The 18160-nt window shown below is 38.5% G+C and overlaps 1 protein-coding gene across 2 annotated transcripts in view; it reads left to right on the top strand.

Moving 5' to 3' along the window:
* celsr3 (cadherin, EGF LAG seven-pass G-type receptor 3) overlaps positions 1 to 18160 on the top strand; it is a 96095-nt gene that overhangs the window by 51594 nt on the left and 26341 nt on the right. For both annotated transcript variants that reach the window (XR_006844140.1, XM_046397662.1), the window contains exons 12-20: positions 202 to 387; positions 2284 to 2394; positions 2539 to 2707; positions 11495 to 11636; positions 13353 to 13473; positions 15136 to 15319; positions 16319 to 16420; positions 16552 to 16646; positions 17065 to 17274. Coding sequence is in view for 1 of the 2 variants with exons in the window: in XM_046397662.1 (XP_046253618.1) it covers positions 202 to 387; positions 2284 to 2394; positions 2539 to 2707; positions 11495 to 11636; positions 13353 to 13473; positions 15136 to 15319; positions 16319 to 16420; positions 16552 to 16646; positions 17065 to 17274 (1320 nt within the window). In the remaining variant the exon portion in view is untranslated. The remainder of the gene's footprint in view (positions 1 to 201; positions 388 to 2283; positions 2395 to 2538; positions 2708 to 11494; positions 11637 to 13352; positions 13474 to 15135; positions 15320 to 16318; positions 16421 to 16551; positions 16647 to 17064; positions 17275 to 18160) is intronic.

Here is an 18160-nt window from a genome sequence, read left to right as displayed (position 1 = left end):
GTGCAGCCAAGACGTTTGATTTCACACTCCTTCTCCAACAGACACACACATACACACACACTTTCTTACTCTCTCACAGTCTACCCAGCAGGTTATTTTATTCTTTCACTGCTCTCAGTGACTCATGAGTCTTCACACTCCCTCTTTTGCTCTCTTTTTCTGGCATTTGCCCATGTGCTTGTGTTCCTTCATTCCTCTCAGGTGATAAATGGTCAGCTGGTGTTCTCGGTGACCCGCGGTTCGACCAGATCAGTACGTTTGCGGTTGGATCAGGTTCAGGTGGCAGATGGCCGGTGGCACGACCTCCAGCTGGAGCTGCGAGACGTTCGCAGTGGCCGTGAGACCCGCTACGTAGCCACGTTACGGCTTGATTTTGGACTCTACCAGGTAGTAGAAGTTATGCAAACCTTAAAGGGGATGTTTCTATGACTTTGTGTTTCAGCAATGAGGACACAACATTAAAAGCAGGGTGATACAGTGGAACTTTTACTGTCTGCTGTAAGCTGTTAAAAAGTATTAGCATACTGCAAATGCAGTCATTAGAAGTCTGATTTGCCCTGCAACACGTTTAAATGAATAACATGGTTTGTATCATATCTGCTTTATTTAATCAAAAAGATTTTTCTTTGAGCAGATAATTCCCTGCTGACCTTTTTTCCGACAATACCAATTCCAGCTCTAATTCTTGTATTACATTTAATTTGGTTGTTTGAAATCTGAAATTGGTCTATTCAGTAGAGAACTCTTGACTGAAATTGTAAAGCATTTAAAATGACCAAGGATAAGAATTCTTTTTTAATATCCTCTAATCTGAAATATCGCCATATACACAGACTGTTACCTCATTTAATGTTGTGAGGAAAAACCACAAGATACTAGTAAATTAGCAAATCATTTATATATAACCTCACTTTCAATTGTAAAATTGTGTTGGTATCAAAGCAGGAGAAAGTCTGCACATAACATGACAATAATTCCTCAGCATAACTTGTGAACTAGTGTCGGTGGTTTGAAACGTGATTCAGCAGATCATTTCACCTGTATCAGTGTATCCAGATAGAAGAAAATTTTTATTCACCGCTACTGTCTTGATAAAAATACTTGGAATAAGTAAGAAAATACTAATAATTCAAATACTCTTAATTCTGTATTGTGAATTCTGACTCTTTGCCTGATTGGGGGTCATTTGAGGGGATAAACCAAAAATATCCAGATTTCTGTCATCTTGTACATCATTTTATTTGCGTTCAGACATCAGCTCTCTGCTTCCTCCTGAAAGATAAGTGATATAAGTGGATTATTATGTCAAAATACACTGGATGATGTGTGTCTGCATGTGTTTATACATGTCTTATGTGTATATGTATGAGGGTAGCATGCACACAAAAAAGCAAACACACCTTCAAGCTCTGTCTCTTTGGCTTTAATTCAGCAAAACATGTTTTATCTTCGATGCCACTTTAATTCTTAAAATGTCTGCCAGTAGGTTATGCTATCTTTTTGTTGTGGTGCATCTTCAGAGTGCATAAAGTAACACACTGAGTAAATGGTGCACAAAACATTTTAATATGCGAAATGATTAAACATCATAGCAGCCGATTATACAATAATTACCTCTGAAAATGTTTGGCATGTGTGCAGCTATCATCAGCCAGATAACTACCTTCATTTTTGCATCTTCCACTGCAGCTGAAATGGTGATAAATGGTGCTCACAGATTTCCTGCAAGCTAAGTTGTCTGTCAGCACTGTCATCAGTCGAGCATTGACCATCTCCACAATGATTGTATGTTTTTGCTTTAGTTCATTTGATGAAGTCAATCATTCATGCTGCAGTTCTAAAATCCTTTCCCACAACATTCACCCTATGGCCATTGTGACCTACTAAATAAAAAATAAAAAGACAGAAGGATCATGACTTCTGGTTGGTGATAGGACAAAGTAAAAATCAGCAATGTTTCTAAAATTTATTTTTATCTTCTTTCTATTGAAAAGATTCTCTCTAGATTTTATTGTTTTAATTTATCATTTTATTATTTTCATAGTGTAAACTATTATGCACTTATGCCTAATACCTATATTGATATTTTCATATCAAATAAATTAGAGAGTTCTTAGACCTGGTCAAATATGATATTCAAATGTGCTCCTTGTGTGCTTTTTGCTCAGGTATTCAGTTTGCATACAGCTATTAATAATAATAATCTTTGCCCTTCCTGTCCCCATCTATCACCTTACCTCTCTCTCTTACTCTCTCTCTTTCTCTCTCTCCCCCCGCCATTAGGGAACAGTGATAGTGGGAAATGAGATTCATGGTTTGAAGGTGAAACATCTGCATGTGGGAGGAGTGCTGGGCTCTGGAGAGGTTCAAAACGGGATACGAGGATGCATACAGGTGAAGATGGATGAACTGAATTTTTAATGTTTATTGATGGATAGTTGGAGGGAAGCTGGGAATATTGGCAGAAAAAAGATGGAAATGTGCTAAAAAATGAGTTTCAATACAAGAATGAAAATGTCAGTCGCTGTCTTTCTACAGGGTGTTCGGTTGGGTGTACGACCTGATGCCCCTTCCCTGCCCAGCCCATCCAGAGCTGTCAAAGTAGAGACTGGCTGTAATGTGGGCAACCCTTGCATCTCGTCTCCTTGCCCCGCCCACAGCCGCTGTTCTGACCAATGGGAGCGGCACAGCTGTATCTGTGAACCTGGTGAGTGAAGTGAGAGATGATGCTGGTGTTGTAGACAAGATTGAAGTAGCTGTGTTTCAGGAAGGGGACAACAACATGTTCCATTCATGTACTGACAGGATATTATGAGGCTTTCCAGTGTTCAGTCAGTTTGAAAGCGTGACATCCTGTTCAGGAAAAAGTGATTTTCTTATTCTCATTCACATAATTTTGTGGCATAATAATAAAAGCACTGCGACTGGCTGGTGATCAGTCCAGGGTGTACCCCGTCTTTTGCCTGTGTTCAGCTGGGATAAGCTCCAACCCCCCTGCGACCCTGATGGAGTATAGAATTCATTGCAGTATAGAAAATGAATGAATGAATGAATAATAAAAGCAACAGAGAAGGAGGAATGCTTGTTTCATCTTAAAAACACCTTATTCATGTGATGTCACTAAATTGTGCTGAAATGACTATTTACTGATCACATTAATTGATTAGTCACTCAAAAAAAGGAAAAATCATGTAAATTAAATAATCAGTTAATGGTTTATGTCATTGATCTGAATATTATTAAATTAGTTTCATGTGAATTGTTAGGATTTGCTGTTTTGTTTTATTTATTTTAAGCTTACGGTTTTAGTACAAGTCATTGATCAAGATTAAAATAGGTTGACAAAAAATGTGGTTAATTGGCAGTGCAAAAGAATCAGTTGCGACTCTATTGCTGTAACACTGGATAGATGTAACACTGGGGCTCAGATGTGGCTTGTCGCGTCTGCCCCAGCACTTGCAGCAGAGCGTGCACATTATAATCAACTGAAGCTGACTACAGAAGCAAAAAACTCCTGAAGCCAGCGGGTCAAAACCACATAAAACTGTTAAAAACAAGCACAATGTGTTTTTAAAAAGGATTAAAATAAATGCCTCAGTGTAAGAGAGGCAATGTGATGCAGCACTGCAGCCTTGTGGTTATTTTCACATTTAAAATAAGTAAATAAGTCAAATCAGTATGCCTCTATCATCCTGTAGTTAAAACAGTCTAATTAATTAATTCAGCGCCCGTTATATAAACTATGCTTCCAAACCCTGCCAAGCCAGCCACATTATCTCTTGGCAAAACTCAACATTCACATAGTGAAGATGTTCATCTATGTGGAAAATAATTGCAGTATAGTCAGTAGGAAAGACGCAAATTTTTTGAGAGTGGGAGGTCATTTTCCAAAGTATTCTGCATTACATCTCCTCAAAAATTGTGGCTGGCACACTACCAAAGGCTACAAAGACAAGTCTGTGTAGCAGGGAAACACCCTGCTCCACCCTGCATATATGACACGTCACTCCTGTTCCCCATGCATTTTGGCAGTAAGACTTGGAATTATTTGAATGCCTGCTAACTTTCCCAGTGAATGAACATTAAATAAACTGGCCGAGTGACGCAGCCAAAAACAATTGTCCACTTCAGTCATACAAGATAAACTAAAAAACTAACTAACCTCTGTACCAGGGAAATGGTCCTAATATTTTGCACACTCAAGACATTGGATGTAAAAGGAAAAAGGTGTGTGTGGGGAGAAAGTGAAAGGAGCCAGCTGGGAGAAAAAGGGAATAATTATGGCCATATCTGTGTAGGTGTGTCTGCCAATGCTCTAACTGGGTTAAACAGATATTTGGGAATGCATAATGAGTTATCATCTGCTGAGAGGAAGAGACTGACTGCAGGCTAACATCCAGAATCTCTGAGTCAGGTGAATATAATGAGGCAGAATTAATGTGGAGAACAAAAAAAGATGAAAAGAGAAGGAGAGAAGTGGAAAAGAGAAGAGAGGAAGGTAAACATACTGTATAGAAAGAAACAGTAAACGAAAGAGCAGAGAAAGAGAAGAGTAGAAAGATGAAAAACGGTACCGGGGAACAGAGAGACTGAAAATGTTAATGATTAATTAATGAAGAGAAAGAAGCGGGTGACAGAAATAGTTTAAAATAAACACTGAAAGTTTTGCGGCAAGAGGAAAGAAGAGAAGAAAGAGGGCACAAGGAAGTCAAATCAAACAGCCTGAAAACACTGGTGACACGTTTGGGAATAGAGCCACGCACAGCTGGCATATATGCATGCAGAGGTGTACATATAAGGGAAACAAGAGAAGATTAGCATGGCAGATGCACACACAACAGAGGATAAACACATACCTTTCTCATATTTATTTGGAGCTTTATTAGCAGCTACTGATGTAACAGTGATACTTCAGCTCACTTCAAGCAAGCATAGATGATGAAAGGAGATTACTTGTATTTATGATTAAAGGAGGGACGAGAGATATGAGTCTGAATAGCAAGTTAAGAGGAAAAGGACTGCATGAAAGAGAAAACCAGGAGACAGAAAGAGGAAGTGAGAGAGACAGAGAAAGTTGTGAATCCATTCAGATTTTTTAAGATATTGATATTCTCCTTCTTAGCAACCATCACCTTCCTTTTCTGCATCTCAAATCAAATCATCATCCCTGCTTGTCCATTTCGACTAGTCTTACAGACACCAGAAAACAATGGAGGTAACAGCATATTATAATTACAAATAACTTTGAAAAGGCACTAATATAACATTAAACTGCATGTATTTTTTGTAACACAAAAGAAAGAATGATATTCCTCTGCTCTTAATGTTGTCTTTGTGCATTTTTTCTATTAATGGCTTGTGATAACATGTCACCATAAGTCCCTGGTGATGTGGCATTGCTTAGTTATTTTATAGTTTTTCTCCTCTTATAGTTCTTCTCTTATAGATAGTTATTTTTTGATACATTGTGGCCAAGCAAAATGTAATGTAATGTACCTGGAAGGGTTACAGAAGAGAATTGGGATGACATGGTGGTTTGGTTTTGGTCATGTAGAACATTTGTGTTCAGTTGTAGTGTTTTACTGGCCAGCCACATTGCTGCCACAAAACACAGAAGAGCAGAATAGGACGAGGTTCATTTTTTAGCCATAAACAGGCCAAACAACCCAACTACATGTGTCCTACCATCACAGGTTGCTACCCCACTGTCTGCATCAGGATGATAGAGGAGAAATGAAAGAAAAGTTTGTCAAGAAAAAAAGTTTGAAAATGAGAGCGTGAGATTAAAGCAGAGACCCTCAGGCCTGGCAGCATGGGAGAGGAAGCAGAGAGGTGCAGCTACCCCTCTAGCATCCTGCGTCAGCCCGCAAGCTAATGCTAACACCTTGGCTTATTAACTTGGAGCGCCCACACAGAGAGGGTACACACTCTCTCACACACACACACACACACTCTGATGCCTTCACACATGCACAGAAGCATGCACAAACTTCAAATGCCTGCAATTATTTACTGTAAACACACTCGCTCTTTCTCTCATTATCATTACCTTTCATCAGCACAATGAGCGTTACAAATGAAGACTGCTTCACAATGAATGGTGCTTAGAGACAAATCAAAGTTTAATAAAAGCAGAGAGAAAAAAAGAAAAGCGAGGTGCAATCTAAATAATTCCCTTTCATGAGTGTGTTTTGGCCTGGTGCTGAAGCTAACCTGATGTGTCTCTCAAGGAACTGACAACACCTCTGGTTTGTGCATTACTGCCTCCGAGAAAATACTCAGTCTCTCTCTCTCTCTCTCTCTCTCTCTCTCTCTCTCTCTCTCTCTCTCTCTCTCTCTCTCTCTCTCTCTCTCTCTCTCTCTCACACACACACACACACACACACATGTTCTGCATGACAAAGCACATCTGATCTCTCATCCCCTCATCGTGTGTGTTTACGCATTTCTGAGTAAGTATTCAGTATGTAAGCCTGTGTGTGTATTTACATGCCAGTTGCTGCCAGTTGCTAAATGTAAATTTTGATTTATATCTGAGTTCCTTGAGCTGTTTAAAAACCAACTCAATCACATGTAAAATATATGCTCAGGGTTTGAGAACAGGAACTCTCAAAACCGCTTTCACTGCAGTAATGAGTCATTTATCCGTGTTTGCTGTTTTTGTCGATACATTAAAATAGTGATTGAAAACGATGTAGAAATCTAGCTGTTGTTTCTTGAGTGTGCTGTACAGGGCATTATATTAAGCTTGGACCCTCTGGGAGAAAGAGCGAGAGATTTATGAGTTTCAGGCGTTATTTTCTGTGTTCTGACCTACAGTACATGCCAGATCCTCAAGGTGCTGATTCAGGGCAAAGTGTTTGTGCCAAATCACTCCATGCCTAGAAATGTCATTTGTTGTTCAGGTTTGATATCAGAACTTGAAATGTACAGGTATTGCACTGCACTATTTTGCACAGTACTTAGTAGGTTTTTTCTAAACATGAAAAATCTGCTGCTTCTATTTTTCAAACTTTAGGAAGCCTTTTCAGACACGTTTTGAACACATTATCACATTTTGAACACATTATCATGTTTGAGATACAAACTTTTTACATTCAGACCCACCTACATTTACTGGAGAATATCTTGGATTTAACCATCAAAATTCACCAGATTTTTTTCAGCAGCACACCACCATACAGAATAGAAGTTCTAAATCAAGTTCAGCTCAGTACTGTGTATTTTGGGGATCTCCTCTCAAGAAGAGTGACAGCACTAGTTTTCTCAGCAAGTGCTCCATTCAACATACCCAACAATTATGACAGGAGGAGGAAGCCTTTAATACAGAGCAGCAAATTCTGTGTAGGGAGGGTTTTGGGGTGGATGAATGGGTCACAAGTCTGTTTTAACAAGTCTGATGCCATTTTGTACTGATAGTCAGTGTATGAGCACAATCACCACCTAACCTTAAACATGTATTTATTAACTGAATAAGGTATTGTTATTTTAACCCAAACCATAATCTTTTCTTTACAATAATCAAACTTAAACCATGGTTTACCACCAACCAGGTTGTTTTTTTCACACCATAAAATGGCTAAACATGGATTTGTAGGGTTTGCATATCTTAGATGAAGGACTTTTGTCCTCTTTGGAGGTCTCCACACATTGTGAGCGACTGCCGTACAGCAACACAGAGTCACTGAAGTCTGTGCTGTTGTTTCACCAACACATTTTATGGGATATTTTTGACATCCACTGTCAGAAAGAAGATAGTTGGATACACAGAGAGTGAATGGGTGGTTCAGTGAGCAGATTACTCATCTTTCTTTTCTGATTGTGGTCTTGTGGAGAAGTCAAGCAGTTGTTGTATTACACTAAAGTGCCTCAAACCAGAAATGAAGCTGAAAGTCACCCTGGACGTGTGCACAGCTTGAAAGGCAGAACTTTTTAGAAGAAGAACTCCCAGACCCTGACTGTGAAAGATGAAAACCTGCACACAGACACACACGATTCACTGTTTGTTCTTAGAAGCTCAAGTGTTTCTCTTTGTCTCCCATATTGTTGTGACAAGGCCAGTGTCATTATAAGTGTCTGAAAACAGCCAAGGCTGTCGTTGCCTTGCTCTGTCAGTTGCCATGGTGAAAGTGTAAAGATGTATAGGGCTGATGGAAGATGATTGTGTGTGTGTGTGTGTGTGTGTGTGTGTGTGTGTGTGTGTGTGTGTGTGTGTGTGTGTGTGTGTTGTAGACAAAGCGACCAAGGTGGAGAACAACAGAGATGGAGACTGAGAGTAGGGAATCATGAAAAATCAGGAGATAAAACGCTGTACATGTGTGTGATCATGTAATCATAACTGTGTTTGTTTGTGAAGAGATTACGAATCGAATGATTGGAAACTGAACAATAGTTGTGATTGTCTTCACTCCTATTTTATTATATGCATGTTATATATTTTCAATTGAGAAGAGGAGAGAGAAAGGTGGATGAAATGAAAAATATATGTAGAGTGAAGGTATAAGGTTTAAGGAGGTGGGGGGAAGCAAGACCAGTGTGGTTTTTATTTTCTTTCTTTCTTTCTTTCTTTCTTTATAATGTCACAAAGGAGTGAGTGAGCGAGAGAGAGAGAAGAGTTATTGGAAACCTTGTGTTTGTCTAAAGCTGCAGCCAAGGCCGCAGGATTGAAAAGCAGAGTGGTTTCTGTATGCTATATAGGAGACCACGTGAAAGCAGACCTCACACATACTTTTCAGCTCCAGAAGGAGGAATGCAGACCTGAACAAGCTACACACACACACACACACACTTCTGTCACACTTCAATCTGTAGAGACGTCCTTCTATTCAATGCTTTTAAATTAAAACGGCAGCCTGAAAGCAAAATGTGCTCTAGTTGAAGGGAGGAGGTGATTGTTGGTAAGAAAGTCAAAGTCATCAATGAGACGCTCTGGGCAAAATATAATATCTTGTTTTGCAGATGACATTGTTTCCTGTTTTTCACTTGATGGCTAGATTTTCTATGAATATTGATATCATTTTCTCTTGGAACAGATGTTTTTGAACATAAAGGGCATTTTTTGTAGTCTGTATTTATGGGCTTTTCTGGTACATGTATGTGTGTTTGGGATTTGTCATCATTAGTCAGTAAATACTGATAACAGGAGATCCTCTGTACAGTAAGGTTACTGTGTTTGTGCTTTTTCTTTTTTTTTTTTTTTTTTTTTTTTTTTTAAATCAGACCACTTTTGATGATGGAATTTAAAAACAAAAGATTGAGACTTGGACAGTTTCTCTGTCTGTTTCTATCCTTAAACAATATTGTGTGGCTAAGCACCAAAATATTTCAATCCAGCTATTAATACAAGAACATTAAAGAGTAAATGCAACAATTATGCTCTTTTTAAATCAAAAGCAGGTCTGGATGAAAGGCCTTCTTTGTTTGTGCTAAAGGCACCCCAAAGTGTGCGTGAAGCACCCTGCTTAGTCATTAGATTAAAGAGAGGTTTTATGTGCTGGCCTGTATTACCATATAAGAGGCTGCCATGTTTGTGTGTGGTGTCTAGGGATTGCATTGAAGTGTATGACAGCATGTGCACCGTGCTGCACCAGCGCACATTGAAGTGTATGGTGGGAATTTGTGATTTGTAGGTTGATGTGTTGAAGTGACTCATTGAAGTGTGCTGTCTTTTTTCTTTTACTGAGGCACACTACTGTGCTTTTATGATTGAGAGTAATTGTTTTACCTGATTTACCTGCTCCCTTTATTTGTACACAGTGTTTATACCAGCAACATGCTGCTTCATTCATAGTTTTGGACATATTTTGATTAGGTTAACAAATAGATGCAGAAAGAGGTTGCGGTTACCTCTAGTCGAATATAGAGCTGGAACTTCCTGTTTTTCTTGCCGAGTTCATGTCGATTGTGGCAGAAGAGCATCTTTTGTTATAGTTCACCATTCTAAGTTTAATGTTTCCTTAGCTTTCAGATTGTACTTGTTTGTGTTATTTGTGGTTGAATTGTGATTTTTTTTAATTCCTTTTCTCTCTGAGAAAGTGTTGCTTTGTGTTTCAGTGAATGTAACGCTCAGTTGTGGCTTGTTTTCCGGTGGTTTGTCGAGCCGAAGCGAGTCAGGAGAATGATGCTGGAGACTGTCACTGTTTAATGGTTGAGATGTGTACTTGTGAGCTGACAGGTTATTATGTCTGGGTTATGAATGAAAAATATGGTGGTGCTGTATGTTGTTGCACTGTGCACTCATTTCATGATTGTACATGTATATCTTCAGAAATATAGTGACTGACTGTCTGTATCCTCTTATTTTATAATATTTTCTGTCATTTTATTTAAAATTTCAAAAACAATTCAAAATGTTATGTAAATTTTGTCATAAAAGACTAGAATATCAATCAGATTATGGCTCTGAAAGATAAGAAAATAAACCAACAACCATCATCACCTTTTTAACTCAGATATTACTAAACTCTGATTGGTGCACAGGAGTTTCTGACCATCTTTTGCCAAGTGAACTCTATAAGTGAGAAAAGCACAACAAAAGCAGAAATGTAAAAATCTCTCTTGAAATAGTCAACATTGGATCCCAGTATTCATTATAGAAGAAACTTACTAAGAAAAAAAATTTCAGGGCCTTTTAAAGAACCTCATTTGTCTGGAAATACAGAGTTTCCTGAGTGAATGCCAAAGGCTGAATTCTTTTAAACAGAACGGATTATTTTTTGATTCTCTGTTTTTCAATGCTTAAAAAAAATCAACAAAACCTCTCTCTTTAAACCCTGCTGTCGTGACTAAATTTAATTGCTGAATTAAAAAGAAAAACAAAACATTAAAATCCTATTCAAGAAGAGTAAGATAAAAGAACATAAGATAAGATGAGACTTTATTGATCCCAGAGGGGACATTTGGTTGTTGCAGCAGCCAGCAGGACGAGACAGTCCAAAAAGTACAGAAAAGGTATAAAAAAATACATAAAAGATTATATAAATATAAAAAAACAAATGATATAAAATAACTAACTGTTACTATAACTGTTATTGAATACTCAATTTGTATGAGTGTTTCCTGTCTAATATTTGATCACTTTCATCACAAAGTTCTGTTCATATACAGCTAATTAGTTTCTACTTACTGCTGCTCTGACCAACATAACAAAGAAGTGTTTATACTGAACCTTTCCGTCAGTGTATTTTATTTCTTTTCCCTGTTCGGACATGTAAAGCATGTTTCTATGTCTGGCCACCTTGTCAGACCTCCTCCTTATGACTTCTATGCATTACAGTTGTGAATATGTCACACTTTCTAGATTATAGAATACCGTTTTATAAAACGGAATCCTGCAGTCAATGTTACTGACAAACTAGTTATAGTTAAACATATTTTTAGGGTCATTATTTTGCTAGGTTACATTTTATTTGACTTGTAAGGTGGCAGTAAATCCCAGTACCTGAGACATTGTGAAATCAATCTTTTACACTCTCACTTTCTCTCTTTCTTCCAGGTTACTATGGGAGAGGCTGCACTGACGCTTGCCATCTGAATCCATGTGAAAACGAGGCTCAGTGCCACAGGAAGCCCAGCTCTTCCCATGGTTACATCTGTGACTGTGGAGACAACCACTATGGGCAATACTGCCAACACAGGTACACACACACATACAACTGACAGTTTACAGTTTACCTGTCAGATGTCAACATAGTCTAAAGCTCCAGGTAGCGTCAAAGAGGTGTGTGTGTGTGTGAGAGATACACCTTTATGAGGCTGTTTTTCAGGGGTTGGTCAGGACCCCTTACTTCCATTAAAGGGAACTTCTGTGTGAAGGAGTGTGACCCTGACCTTACTCCTCCCTTCCTGTCTGAGAAATCCGCACAGCTTTAAATTTATCTCATGATCTGTGTGTGTGTGTGTATGTGCTTCACCTGCCTAGTTGGTGTCTGACACACACTGTCAGTTGCTGATGAAATATATATCTAGAAGTCTCTTATCTTAATTTCCCCTGATCTCTCTCTGTCTGCCAGCTGCTGTGATTTATTAAATGAAGACATTATATTTAGAAGTTTGCCTCATTAACCATCTTGATCAGTAAGTCAAACAATAAAAAGATGACAGTACTGATAATGAATTATTCAACCTTTTTTAAGTAAAGTAAGTAAATGTAACATTTTCTCTCCTGGTCGGACAAAATAAGTATTTTTAAGACTTCAGTTTGTGTCCTGGTTATTTTTCTTCACTCAAACTTTTATTTCCAAAAGTAAAAAGTTAATGTCATCTGCAAGCCCTGCTATGTTCAAGTGACTGTCGTGCTGAAAATAAGACAAATGGGAACTTGTATGAGCTCTGAAACTAGCATGATAAATAATCTTAATTTACCTGACAGTTTGAACTAATTTCTCATTTATCAGAGCACAGCACGCACAACTTCCTGTTAAGACCCAGCCTCTGTTTCTATGCTCCTCCTTCCCCTTTAATAATTAGACAAAGTCATTTTGAAACACTGGATGTGTTTGGCCTGCCCTTTAAGCAGCCAAAAAATACACAGCAGGGAGAGATGCTTGATTTGGAAAACAGATTCTGTTGAGAGATTTAATAATAAGTCTCTAAAGAAAGAGAGTTAATCCTAATCTTCTGTTAACATCACTGAAATCTGAATTCTCTCTCCCAAACTCAAAATGAAAACCCCGTAAGGAGCAATAAAGAGATGCACATGAGAGTCTGCATTAACTGTGAGAAGCGTGCTTCTCCTCAGTCATCCATTAGACACTGAGAACAGAAGGAGAGCTCATTAAGTGAAATGTGAGCAAAGGCAACGAAAGTGACGCGTACAATAAACCAGATAGTGGTGGTCTGAGATGTGTGTCTCTAAAGCAGAAATTCGACAGTTTTAGAAAACTAAATCCCACACTGATTGTAAAATGAATGTATAGCTTAAGGTGTGTTTGTTTAAATGCCATTCTTCACATTTTGGATAAGTATGGTTACATTCTATAACTGAGCACATGCTGAAGTGCATACTCTGGTAACTCACGTCTGTCATGACACCTCCAACTCCCTCACGCTTTTTCTCTCTGGTCTCTCCCTGGGCCTTTGCTATCAGTATTTTCTCTTTGTTCCATCCTTCTTTGCTTCCTTCATCTCCTCTTTATGACTGACTGTGTCTCTGTTTTGCTTTCATCTCCATATTCTCAGCTCATTAGTTTGTCATTAGTTAGAAATCAGAGGGAGGAGGCTTTCCTTTGAAGAGTGAATAAAAGTTTGTGATGCGCTCTGTTGCTTTCTCTGTCTGTGCTGATTCTGCCTACTTGTGTTACTTATTCTGCCTGTTGGTGTGTGTGTGTGTGTGTGTGTGTGTGTTTTTGTAGGATCGACCACCAGTGTCCCAGGGGTTGGTGGGGATCCCCAACCTGTGGACCATGTCACTGTGACATGGATAAAGGCTTCGACCCCAACTGTAACAAGACGAGTGGGCAGTGTCACTGCAAGGTAACGGGAAAGCACACACACACATGTTGAAGTTTTTATTCAAGTGTGGATAAAATGCTTATTTGTGTATCACTTTTTATTAAGAATTGTAGTGTTGTACCTGCTTTCATTTCTTTAGCAGTAGAGGCAACATCAGATGGTGATTTTTTTTTTATTTTTTTTTTTTTTAGATAACTAGTAGTAACTAGAGACTTACTTGTCATCTTATTGAGCTCTTACAACTGTTCAAAGCTCTGTTGAATGATTACAGACCTGCTGGTATAAAGCAGATTTTTTTTACATCATGACATTGAATACTAATACTGTCAGGATTAGAAGGACTTTAGTGGTGTAAACCTATAGTTCACTTGGGCTTTGGTTTAACCCAAACACACAGTAATCGTCTCACACTCTGATAGTCTCACAGGCTAAGCCATACACACAAACTACATCAACCATGATAAGATCCTCACTGACATTTCAGTGTTGTATGATTGTGTGTATTGATATGTATGTGTGTAGCCAACATCTTTAACCCTGTTTTATCCTGTCCTTAATCTGATCTTTTGACCTTAATCTTTAATCTCTGATGTTGCCCTTGAACAAAGCTCCTAACCGCATGGCTTCTTCCTTGTCATTTTCTTAAAAATGAAACTTTAAATAAAAGCCTTTTCTTAATGTCGTCCTCACAATGTAACAATGTTTTCTTTCAGCTTAAATACACACCAGTCAGGCCAAGGCTGACACACAAAACTTCATCTAGTATCAAAGTGTACATCCTAAGATGGTTTTCTCCACAGAGAGGAATCTTCTCATGTCCTTCAATTCAAAAATGATATATAAAAAGTTGATAAAGTTAGATAAAAAATTAACCATGTTGTCCCTTTCCATTTTCTTTTGCAAGTTATTGAGCATGGTTATCATGTTAAGGGGGTTTTCCTTCAGACTTTGACATCCTTGATGATCTCAAAAGCTTTAATGGTCAGCTGTACGAGAGTCCTGTTTTCATTTTTTGTACCATAAAGCAACGGCATATTGCTTGTGAATTTCAGCTTGTAAAATGCAACTTAAACCTGTCGAAAGGTAAACTGCTTGACGCAAAATGTCTCTTACATCACTGTAAGCATTCTCCGTGTATTTTCACGGGCGGTTTCAAGTTTTCACCGATCAAGTCAGTGCACCTCAGTCAGGACCGCAGAACTTGCCTCCCAGCTAGGATGATGAGGATAATGCCCCTGACCTCTAAGCTCAAAGACGGTCACTGAGAACAGATAAGCTGTACCTCAGTGATCTGAGAATATACATCATTCTGCCCTGTGCAGCTTAAACATTAAAGTGAAGGTTCAATGAGGGGAACGTGTCTTTGAAGGGATTGGGTTTATAAAAAATGAAACACTTTTGCACTTTTCATTCTTTTCCAAAATACATTCAACATGCAAAATTTTAAATTTACATTCTCATGCAAGTTTAGCAAACTAAATAGTTAACTGCTTTCCTTAAACTTTAGCTCTTTAACACATCATGCATGGGTTGTTGCTCTTGTATTCATGTCTCTGCTGTACCCACATCCCCTGTGTCATTGTAGAAATGTCGCCCTAACGCGTGTGGTGATGTAATGGCCGACACTATTCTTAGTGCAGTGACATTTTACATTTGTCTGCCTGTGTGTGCACATGTATTTAGGAATTTCACTATCATCCGCGGGACTCTGACACCTGCCTGCCATGTGACTGCTACCCGGTGGGTTCCTTCTCACGGTCATGTGATCCAGAGACAGGCCAGTGCCAATGCAGGCCCGGCGTGATTGGACGTCAGTGCAACACATGTGACAACCCCTTTGCTGAGGTCACAAATTCAGGCTGTGAAGGTGAGCGTTTTTATTGCCTTTGCATTAGGCATTTGATCAAACTTTTGGAAATTATGCATCTCTCTTTGTTATGTTTCAAAATTACTTTGGTTACCCAACAGGTGGCCGTATTGTTTATTTAGTAATTTGTTGTTGTGCTCAGTACCACATCTTCAGAAACTGCTGATTGGATTTGAGAAAAAAAAAAAAATTCAAAATGAAGCATCTCACTGCTTGTGCTCAGTGGGAGGTCCTGAAATGATGTGTCAAAGCATATTTATTCTTGACTGGGGTGGAGAATCATTTGTAGAATATTACCTTTTCCACCAAATACTTTATTTTGTTGGTAAAATGTGGTAAAGTCTTGCAGCTTCTTTGTGGTTCAAAAAAAACCAAATTATTCCCTTTTGAACAACAGTCTCCAAAGCTTAATTTGGTTGATGTTAAAATTTGATCACTGCTTTCCCCTAACAATAGCCAAAAACATTTGTTATTTTATTTGTTTCTTTAGCAGAAAGGTTCCTTGGCAAGGGATACAGAAAACTGTCATTTTTAAAACAATGTATAATTTTCAAGATTGGTTTAAAACCACTGTTCAGACTGTGTTTTGTTTTGTTTTTTCAATATAAACAAATGGACACGAATGTAAATAATGAAACTCTGCTGAGCTTTCACCGTATTTAATTTCAACTGTGTAATTATACTACTTCTTATATTCTGTCTTTCAATTTATCAAACTTGTATCTATGCTGTTCTTTATATTCATCTTTCATTTAACATCTTTTCTTTTGATTGTCCCTGTTTCCTCTTCTCTGCAGCTTTGTTGTTCTCTAGTTTCTCTTCTGTAATTACTTTCTTTAATTTGCAGCTGGTATTTTTTTTATTTTGTGACACTCATTTTCATTTTATGCTCGGCAAGTCAAAAGCAAAACATCATAAGTGACTTTTTGTTATGTTTTTAATTGAAAAGTTCGTGGAACAGATAAGGATGATGTGAAATTATGTTCCGTGTCTCTGCAGTGATTTATGATGGTTGTCCAAAGACCATCACTCAGGGGATCTGGTGGCCTCGGACCAAGTTCAACCTGCCTGCTGCGGTCTCCTGCCCCAAAGGCTCCATTGGTCTGTACATACTCATACACCGTAACAAAAGTGCATTTAAGCACATAGATACGACTATTCTGACATACAGCCTAATGTCAGCTTTGAACTTGGGTTTAATTTATTCATGCCATGTCCTCTAATCCTTACAGGTGCGGCCATCAGACACTGTGATGTAGAGAGGGGATGGCTGGAGCCAGACCTTTACAACTGCACCTCACCTCCATTTGTGGAGCTCAATGCTGCCGTATGTAGAGTAACATAACCGATAAAATTAAACACCTGTCTTCATGGGTATCACAACTTGTACCAGACCCTGCAAAGTTGTGAATCCTGGCCAAATCTAAGATCAGCGCTTTGTTTTAAAATAAATCACAAAATGAAAACATCGACAAGTGAAAGACCTGAAAAAGTTGTTAATACTTGCTCACAGTTTTGCTGTTTTAATGCACACATGAAGTACTTGCATGCAGGTATTTTATGTGTAAGCAACTTTTAATAATCCAGAGGTACAATACATCAATACAGTACAGTACCTTTCTGTAAAGATTCTGTAGATTTTACTGTACATATTAATATTGTCATATGGGACTCCCAGTAATTTAAAAAAGAAACCTTGGAGAAGGAACAGACTTTTCATGTTTTGCTGGTGTTTCTATATTTAGCTGGAATCTCTGGAGCGTAATGAGACTGAGCTGAACACCATCATGGAGAAGAAACTTGCCCACCAGCTCCGTGATGTCACAGAGTCAACCGCTCGACTCTACGGCAATGACTTGCAGATCGCCGAACGACTTTTATCCCGCTTGCTGACATTCGAGACCCAGCAGAACGGCTTCGGACTCACCGCTACTCAGGATGCACATTTCAATGAGGTAAAAAGAAGAACAGAAAAGGTTAGCTTTAAAAAAAACCCACACTTTTTTTGTTTGTACATTCCAGCAGAAGGATGAGAACAGTAAGGAATGGCAGGGGCAGGTGTCCAGCTGAAGCCTTTAGGTTTTATTGCAGTGGCATATGGTGGAACATATGGAGACAGACCTTTCCGTTAACAAGGGCTGCTTATTTTGGGCTGCGGTGATCCACCTTGGTGTTAAAATCCAGAGCAGCATTCTCATGGTGACAGGCGACAGACATTCATGGAAGAATTAATTACACTACATCAAGCTATAAAATGTGTGTGAAGAAGGTTAGAAGTGGTCTAATTTGTACTTGTATTAATGTTTTGATGATTAAAAATGTGAAGCATATCACATTTAAAGCATGAATATCGGTGAGAAGTAAATTGAAATTGAAAATGTTCAAAATGCTTTGTATCTGCGAGTTGTGTATGGTTGTTTGAAAGAGAAGCCAGATAGTGAGATGGGATTAGAGTGCGCTGTTAATGTGTGAAAATCTAAACATGTTATGAAGTTCGGCACTGGCCCTCTGCCAGCTCTGTTTTGAACAGACTTAATTGGCATTACCAACCAAAACAAGTGTAACCAATGTCCTGATGAACGTTTTGGAATAGCAGTTAAAATGAGCATGTTAGTTTTGGGTTTGACATTCTACCGTTACAAATGCATATTTTAAAAGTTGATTTCATATTTAATTTTAGGGACAAAACCAGACTTCTGCTCTTTATTACTGCTAGCAGCAACCACAAATCTGCACAGAATCTGCCAAAGCACATAAAATAGCTCCTGTTAAAACATGTATGCATGATTGATATACTGTACCTTTATAGGGTGCAGACCCAGCAACTAGATAGTAAAAGGA

This window comes from Scatophagus argus, chromosome 8 (assembly GCF_020382885.2).
Source record: "Scatophagus argus isolate fScaArg1 chromosome 8, fScaArg1.pri, whole genome shotgun sequence".
Taxonomy (NCBI): Eukaryota; Metazoa; Chordata; class Actinopteri; family Scatophagidae; genus Scatophagus; species Scatophagus argus.
This window is presented reverse-complemented; position numbering and strand designations above follow the sequence as displayed.